The following is an 8,911-nucleotide window of genomic DNA, read 5'->3' on the forward strand; positions in this document are numbered from 1 at the left end:
CAAATTATGTTGATGACATCATCCTAACAAGGAATGATAAAAATGAATTTCAAAACATTAAAACACACGTGAACAAAGTGTTCAGCATCAAAGACCTCGGTAAACTTCATTTTTTCTTAGGGATTGAGGTCAATCATATACCAAAGGGAATCATTCTCACTCAAAACAAGTTTACTAAGGATCTAATTACTAAGTGTGGATTCACAGATCTTAAGAAAGTAGTTACTCCTGTACCTATGAACATCAAACTTTTTGCTCATAATGGCATTCCTCTCAAAGATCCCACACCATATAGATATCTTGTTGGAAAATTAAACGTCCTCACCAACATAAGACTTGATTTAGCATACTCAGTGCAAATTTGAGCTAGTTCATGCCAAATCCTAAAGATACTCACTTTTCCCTTAAACATCTTTCGCCTTATGTTAAAACTACTCATGGACAAGGGATCCTTATGTCTGCTAATGCCAAAATCACCTTACAAGCTTTTTCAGACAGTGATTGGGGCTCTTGCATAGACACAAGAAAGTCGGTAACTGGTTACATAGTCATGCTTGGACAATCCCCTATTTCATGGAAATATAAGAAACTAAGCATATTCTCTAGATCCAGCTTTAAGGATGAATCTAGGGCCATGGCTTCAACTGCTGCTCAGGTAACCTGGCTTGTGAGATCACTCACAAATATGAAGATTACAAACTTAAAGCCTATTAGACTTCATTATGACAACCAATCTACATCATGCATAGCTAAAAACTCCGTGTTTCATGAAAGAACCAAACACATTGAGCTAGATTGTCATTTTACAAGGGAAAGGTCATAGAGGGTTTACTATAGCTTTCATATCCTCTTACAAAACATCAACTGGCTGACATTCTGACCAAGATACTTCCATCCTCTGAGTTTTAAGATCTCTTATACAAACTAGGCATGCATTATCCAATGCTTAGACTACAGCATCAGATATGTTCCTCAAAGCTTCTCCTCTTACAGAAAGTTAAGCTAAATTAATACTTCCTCTATTCCTTAAAATTATTCGCACAAGGAATGTCAGCGAAATAGGGGAGGGAGACCATTAGAATTTAATACTCCCTCCGTTCCTTACGTTGTTCTCATAAGGAATGAATATGTTATTCAATTGAATAATAAATTTTATGGTGGAAATTGGGCACCATAAACATTAAAAATATTTCAATAAAGTTATTGGAAAAAAATATATCGACCACAACTATTAAAATTCTTTTTTAATAAAATTAGTGGAAAACATATGGAGACCATAATTAATATAAAAAGATTAAAATAAAGTTGGCGAAATATATATAGGGACCATAAGCATTATGAAAAATATTAAAATAAGGATAAACAAGTTTTATAGATCCAAAATTTATGATATAAATAAAAACATTTTTTATGAGAACAACAAATAAAAGTTAATAGTGATGATTGAATTAAGAAATTTCGTGTAGTAATACAGGTAGTTAAGCTAATTTAATATTTCCTCTGTTCTTTAAAAATGTTCTCACAAGGAATGTTAAGAGAATAGTGGGGACCATATATAATTTAACACATGCTCCGTTCTTGAAATTGTTCTGGCAAAGAATGAAAATATTTGTTCCAGATGCATCTAGCCCGTTGAAAAGGAATTGAGACCCAAAAGAAGAAGATAATTGACTTGATACACTACAAAAGTTATTGTTCAAATTAATGTATTTAAAAAAATCAATGTCTAAACAAAAAAAATTAGTAATAACCACCACAAGTAGATCAACTACTGTCACCCTGAGAACTATACAATAGGCCTGACAAAAGTCGACTCGACCAGCTAACCTTAAATAAGTGGGTTTGGGTTGAGACTTTTGACCCAATTAATTAAATAGGTTAATCCGATCTAATCTGTTTATAAAAGGATTAGGTTTAGGTTAAAAATTTAAACCTGAAACAAACTTGTATGAATCATTTAATTAAACAAGCTAATTTCGAATTAAATCAATAAGCATAACCTAAACTTTATTTGTTTGATATTTTTTTGTATTTTTCATATTAAATACAAAATAAAAAACTTATAAAGGAAAATTTTAAAGTTATAGCATAAAAAATTAGAGGTAGAGAATAAACCCTACACTACAAGAAAACTTGTTTTTAGCAACAAGTTTTAGCAACGACTAAATTTTTTTCGTTGCGAAAAATATAAGTTGTTGCAAAATCCATTGTTGTTGCTAAATAGTCGTTGCCAAAAAAAAGATAAAATTTTCCCACCCTTTTTTGTAGTTTCCCCATGTAACCCAATTTTTTGCAACAAACATTGTTGTTGTTAAAATTAAATAAATAATTCGTAACAATATATGTTGTTGCGAAAAATATTTAAAAATACGGATACAATAAAGTCGTTGCAAAAGACCATATACTAATAATTTTTTTTTATTTTCCTTCTCAAAACTCACCCAATCCCTCACAAATTACGTACCCTTCCTCCTTCGCCCATTCCACATTATCCAGCGCCCGTTCCCTCCCTCACAAACCCGATTCCTCACAAGCCCTAATCCCGCACACCGCCGCACACCGGAGGTAAGCCATTGCCGCCGCCTGCACATCGGAGGAACAGCTGCTTTTCAGCCGGTGCTGCCAGACCAGTTCGATTATCCAGCGCCCATTCCCTCCCTCACAAACCCGATTCCTCACAAGCCCTAATCCCGCACACCGCCGCACACCGCAGGTAAGCCACTGCCGCCGCCTGCACATCGGAGGAACTGCTGCTTTTCAGCCGGTGCTGCCACCAAGCTACCCTTCAGCCGCCTTTGAACCCACGACAGCAGGTACTGATTTTCGGTTTGCCTTTCGTTTTGTTTGAATTTGTTGTTCTTGTTTCTTGTTGATTTCAATTTATGGCTTGTTCTTTGAATTTCTTGGGCTTTGTTGTAATTATCAGATTATTGTATGTGTATTTCATGTGTTTGAAATGTTGGGTTGTACTGATTTTCGGTTTGCCTTTCGTTTTGTTTGAATTTGTTGTTCTTATTTCTTGTTGATTTCAATTTATGGCTTGTTCTTTGAATTTCTTGGGCTTTGTTGTAATTATCAAATTAATGTATGTGTATTTCATCAGTTTGAAATGTTGGGTTGTACTGATTTTTGGTATGAATTTCGTTTTCTTTAAATTTGTTGTTCTTGTTTGTTGTTGATTTCAATTTATGGCTTGTTCTTTGAATTTCTTGGGCTTTGTTGTAATTATCAGATTAATGTATGTGTATTTCATCAGTTTGAAATGTTGGGTTGTACTGAAGATTTTGCCTTTTTGTTGGGCTTTGTTCTAATTATAAGATTTATGTATGTGTATTGGAAATTACTTGCGTTTTTCTGGATTTACTTGCGTTTTCTAATTACTTGCGTTTTGAAATGTGAGATTCTTTCAAAGTAATGCTAAGAAAAATTGATGGAGTTACTTCAAAATTGAAGTTCTAAATGATAAGATTAAAGCAAAAGTAAGTAAAAGAAAAATTGTTAAATTGTTCTTGTGTTTCTTTCAAAAATTTAAATTGTTCTTGTTCTTTTTGAATCGTTAAATTGTTTTACGAACAACTCGAAATTAAATTCTTCTACAAGTTGTTAAATTGTTCTTGTTCTTGTATGAATTGTTAACAATATTATAAGGAGTTCTTGGTGATATTATTGAATGTTATATAATCTAAATATTATAAACTTTAAATATAGGAAATGATTTTGAATAAGGCATGGGTCAAAGTAAAAGATCGTTCATCTATTGATTATGTAAATGGTGTTGATGAGTTTCTAAAATTTTCTCTTTCCAAAGTAAGAGAAGATGATCGAGATAGTACTACTATTAGGTGTCCTTGTAATTGTTGTCGCAATATATTTCTTAAAACAAAATGTGATGTAAGATTAGACTTGCTTAAGAGTGGAATGTATGAGAAGTACACTTTTTGGGAACTTCACGGGGAAGAATTAGTTGAATCAGGTGAAGGGGATGATGTTAATGAGTCCAATGACACTGATAGTGGTTTCACGATGTTGCAAGATGCTTGTGGAGTTGGTGCTATGAATGTTGGGAGTTCTCAAGAGGCTTTAAATAATGTTGAGGAGTATGAGAAACCTAATGCAAATGAAAAAAAGTTTTTCAAACTTTTAGAGGAGTACCAAGAACCATTAACAATGCATGGCACAACAATGTCTAAGTTGTCATATATTGTTAAATTATTACATTTAAAGGTTTTGAATAATTGGTCTGATAAATCTTTTGATAGTTTACTCCAATTAGAACGTCAAGGCTATGGCGCTTACCTTCCAACTTCTTATTACGAGGCTAAGAAACTCATTAAAGACTTGGGGCTTGATTATTGTAAGATTGATGCTTGTGAAAATGATTGTATTCTTTTTTGGAAAGAGCATGAAAAATTGATTGAGTGTCCCACTTGTGGTTTATCAAGGTGGAAACAAGAAAAAGAAGGCTCTTCTAAGGGGGTAAAGGTTTCTAGAAAAGTGCTAAGATATTTTCCATTGAAGCCTAGGCTACAAAGGTTGTACATGTGTAGAAAGACATCCAAAGACATGCGTTGGCACAAAGAAAGGGATGCTACTAAAGTGAATGATTGTGATAGGATTATAGATGATGATGCCCTTTCTAGGGAAGAGGAGGATGATACCTTTTTGGAGGATGACAATGCGAGTGGGTTGGATGATACAATGAGACATCCATCTGACTCCTTTGCATGGAAATCATTTGATGAAGAATATAGTGAATTTGCTAAAGAGGTGCGAAATGTTAGACTTGGACTAGCTTGTGATGGCTTTCAGCCTTTCAATGATTCACAACATAGCATATGGCCAATAGTTCTTATCCCTTATAATTTTCCTCCTTGGTTATGCATGAAACCTTATTCATTTATGCTATCTTTACTAGTACCAGGTCCAACAAGTCCGGGAATTAATATGGGCGTCTACCTCCAACCACTTATTGAGGAGTTAAAGGAGCTTTGGGAGGTTGGTGTTGAAACCTATGATGCTTACTCTAAAACAAATTTCATCTTGCGTGCATCACTACTGTGGACTATCAATGACTTTCCTGCGTATGCAGATTTGTCTGGATGCTCTATCAAAGGTTATTACGCTTGTCCATGTTGTCATAAAGAAACTAAACGGACTTCGTTGATGCATAAGGGTGGTTATTTAGGGCATCGACGTTGGCTTCCAATGAATCATAAGTGGAGAAATGATGCCAATTCTTTTGACGGTAAAATTGAAAAAGGTGTTGCACCAGTTCCATTGAGTGGGGATGATGTATTACAACATTATAACCGATTCTCACAAGCAAAATATGGGAAGATTGTAGAGAACAAAAGAAAAAGGGATGCTTCTAATAGCTTGTTTGGGTGGAAAAAGAAAAGCATTTTCTTTAGCTTGCCTTATTGGAGGAAATTAAAAGTTCGTCATAACTTGGATGTTATGCATATTGAGAAAAATGTCTCTGATAATATCTTGGGTACTTTAATGAGCATACAAGGCAAAAAGAAAGATACTTTGAAGGCTCGATTGGATTTGGTGAAGATGAAAATCAGAGATAAGTTACATCCTAAAGTGGTTGATGGTAAGGTGCGTGTTCCTATTGCTATATATACATTGAGGTCAGATGCCAAGGTTTCCATATGTCGTATGTTTGCAAAAATGAAATCTCCCGATGGATATCTATCAAACATTTCTCGTTGTGTTAAAGATAATGGAAAAAAGATATCATGTTTGAAGAGCCATGACCATCATGTTTTTATAGAGCAGTTGCTTCCCCTTGCACTTCGTGGGTTTTTACCTAAAGAGGTTTATGACCCTTTGGTTGAACTAAGTTTTTTTTTCCGAGACCTTTGCTCTAAAAACATAAGTGTTGGTCAATTGGAAGAACTTGAAAAAAAAATTCCTTACACCTTATGCAAGATGGAAATGATATTTCCACCGGCCTTTTTTGATGTTATGGTGCATTTAGTTGTACATTTGGCAACTGAGGCAAAAATTGCTGGACCAGTTCGATATCGGTGGATGTATCCTATTGAGAGGTATACTTTTTCTTTAAGAAATATACTCATGCATGTTTGTCAATTATTCAAATACTAACATAACACGGCTTATTCTATTAGGTATCTCCGAACATTAAAATCATATATTCGAAATCGAGCACATCCAGAAGGTTGCATTGCTGAAGGTTATTTGGCAGATGAGTGCTTAACATTCTGCTCTAGATACATGAGTGACATTGACACTAAATTCAATCGCAAAGTAAGAAATGACGATGAAGATATAGAAGAGGATACATTAAAATCAAACCTTGAGGTTTTTAGACCACTTGGACATACCATTGGGGGGAGTACACCAAAACATCTAGATCATCTAGAGTGTGATCAAATCCATTTTTAAATTCTTCAAAACTACGATCCACTTCTTAAGTTTGTCCAGTAAGCCATTTTTATTCCTTATGTTTAATTAGTTTGAATTGTATAGTATATTTTAGGCTATAGAAGCCACATTTATTTGTTTTTATATGGTGTCATAGAAAACATAAGTTGAAATTGGAGAAGGAATGTCCAAGAAATGTAGAACGGAGGCACAAAGAACAATTTTCCAAATGGATAAAAAATCAAGTAAGAAAGCTTTTAAGTAATACATTGTAAATGGTTTCCTTCTTAAGTTTGTCCAGTAAGCCATTTTGCTAATAAAGTATGTTAACATTTGTTCATTTAGGTACAAAAAATTTATAAACTTGGACGCTGTGATAAAGACTTGTACAATTTGGTTTGTGGTCCTTCTAGAGTTGTAGGGCGTTACACAGCATATATTGTAAATGGTTTTCGTTTCCACACTAGTGATAGGTCAGAAAATAGGGAAACACAAAATTCAGGTGTCATGGTGCGTGGTGATGATGCTTCAGATAAGGAATACTATGGCGTTTTGAGAGACATATATCAAATGCGTTATCCTGGAGAAAATCATGTATTTGTCTTCAAATGCAGTTGGTTTGATGTAGAAAACCTTGGTAGAGGGTATAAGGTAGATGAGCATGGTTTGGTTAGTATGAATAAGAATAGACTTTTAAAGTCGGATGATGTGTTTGTGCTAGAATCCCAAGTGGAACAAGTATTTTACATACAAGATGAAAACAATGAGAATTGGGAATTTGTTGTAAAAGCACAACCAAGGGATTTGTATAATATGAGTGCTAGTGATCTACATAAGGAGGGTATAGATGTAGATGCCTTTCAACAAGTAGAGGTGGAAGCTAATATTGAAGCTGAATGTACTGATTGCGTACATACTGACAATTTCAGAGTTAGTTCGTCGTTGGCTACAAATATGTTTATGGATTATAAAGGAGAACATGAAGTGCAAATGGTTACACAAATATTGGAAGATGACAATTTCATTAATGATGGTGAAATTGAAGTCTTTGAGGAATCGAGTGAAGTTGAAGAAGAAATTTGATTTTGATTTATCTCCTTCATTATGTTCTGTTGTACAATATTTACATTCACTTATCTTTCTTGTGGTCTATATGAACAATTCGGCTACTATTGTTTATTTTTTCTGCTCTATCTTGGAATATATTGTTTATTATTGAAGCTACCTTTTGTTTGATAATTTTGCAAAAATATGTGAATAGATAAAAGATGGTTGGGAGAGGAGGGGGAAAGAAAATATGCAGTCGAAGTATTGCCCCCGGAAAACTTATGAGTCGTGTTCAAGCTAGTCGGACACAATTGTTAAGCAAGCAAAATGTAGCTGGTCAATTCAATGATAGCTCTAACCCACACATCACAGATGAGATTGCTGATGCAGTTAGCAAAAGTAAGTTTTTTTTTTCTATTTCAATTCAAAATATTTAAATTTTATTATGTTGAATTCACTTTGATTTTTATTGTCTTTACCCTTGTAGATTTGGAGAGGCAACGAACAACTTATGAAGCGCATATAAACAAAACAGCACCAATTGAATTGCCAGCAACTAAATCGCCAACAACTGATGCACCGACCTTGAATGACCATAACTTGATTCATGGAGACGATCTTCAAGGTTATGAAGAAACTGCTACACCAATCTTAAATGACCAAGCATCAGAAGGCGTCATTACCTTAATGGATGAAAGTACATTATTGAAAACTCGACTTTCACGTTTCTAGTTTGTAATTATTTACATATTATTGATTATTGATTAATGACCATTATTGTAGGCATACTTGGTAAGAGAAAGAAAAGAAGCAACTTTGTTAGTAGAATTGAAGTGGGCTTGCAAGTGAATGAAGCTTTAGATCCACAACCAAGGCAAATTATCACTCGAAATGAGGTGGAGCAAGTTAATGGTGATGAGATAGATAGAAATACAGGTAATTAACAGAGATGGAGCAACTTTTTTAAATATTATTGATTATTGATTATTGATCATTGTAGGCATACTTGATAACTTTGAACATTTGTATTATCTTAGCAACTAGTAAGATCAAAGGAAGAGGTAAGAGAGGAATGTATAAGAGTTACGTGGTTGACATGAAAATTAAAGGGAGAGGATCGAAATTGAAGATTACAATACCTGATGAAATTGACCGAGCAATTGGAGAAAATGCTCGTCACTTGGTTAATGAGTGTGGGCGTATTGTGAGGACAAAAGCTCCCTTGAATGTGAAAAGTTGGAAAGAAGCATTTGACACAGCTGGAGAAAGTATGTTGAAGGAAATACAGGTTATGTTAGTTACTAATTTCTTTATTAATATCACTTATTTAGCACTATAGTTTTCTGGTTTTTGTTGTAATCATCTTACCTTCTTTGTGCAGGATAAGTTTGAAATTGATAAGTCTAGCGATTACTTTCGAATGTATGCATTTGTCTTGGAGACCATGCAACGTTTATATAGATTGTACAAG

General features: G+C 34.2%; 2 protein-coding genes across 2 annotated transcripts; both read left to right on the plus strand.

Moving 5' to 3' along the window:
• Nucleotides 1-373: 373 nt before the first annotated feature.
• LOC130798851 (uncharacterized mitochondrial protein AtMg00810-like) lies at nucleotides 374-823 on the plus strand. The gene has a single exon (XM_057661949.1). It carries the CDS (start codon nucleotides 374-376, stop codon nucleotides 821-823), a length of 450 nt encoding a protein of 149 aa, XP_057517932.1.
• A 2,888-nt stretch (nucleotides 824-3,711) lies between these two features.
• Nucleotides 3,712-7,476, plus strand: LOC130798852 (uncharacterized). The gene is made up of 4 exons (XM_057661950.1): nucleotides 3,712-6,056; nucleotides 6,138-6,392; nucleotides 6,551-6,638; nucleotides 6,739-7,476. Exons 1-4 carry the CDS (start codon nucleotides 3,712-3,714, stop codon nucleotides 7,474-7,476), a joined length of 3,426 nt encoding a protein of 1,141 aa, XP_057517933.1.
• Nucleotides 7,477-8,911: the final 1,435 nt, after the last annotated feature.

The sequence above is a fragment of the Amaranthus tricolor genome, chromosome 13 (assembly GCF_026212465.1).
Source record: "Amaranthus tricolor cultivar Red isolate AtriRed21 chromosome 13, ASM2621246v1, whole genome shotgun sequence".
Taxonomy (NCBI): domain Eukaryota; kingdom Viridiplantae; phylum Streptophyta; class Magnoliopsida; order Caryophyllales; family Amaranthaceae; genus Amaranthus; species Amaranthus tricolor.

What these genes read in the sequence shown, in the direction of transcription:
- LOC130798851 (XM_057661949.1), top strand. Translation starts at nt 374, where the DNA reads ATGCCAAATCCTAAAGATACTCACTTTTCCCTTAAACATCTTTCGCCT.
- LOC130798852 (XM_057661950.1), top strand. Translation starts at nt 3,712, where the DNA reads ATGATTTTGAATAAGGCATGGGTCAAAGTAAAAGATCGTTCATCTATT. An exon ending in TGGATGTATCCTATTGAGAG is followed by an intron (nt 6,057 to 6,137) that starts GTATACTTTTTC and finishes TTATTCTATTAG; the next exon opens with GTATCTCCGAACATTAAAAT. An exon ending in AAACATCTAGATCATCTAGA is followed by an intron (nt 6,393 to 6,550) that starts GTGTGATCAAAT and finishes ATGGTGTCATAG; the next exon opens with AAAACATAAGTTGAAATTGG.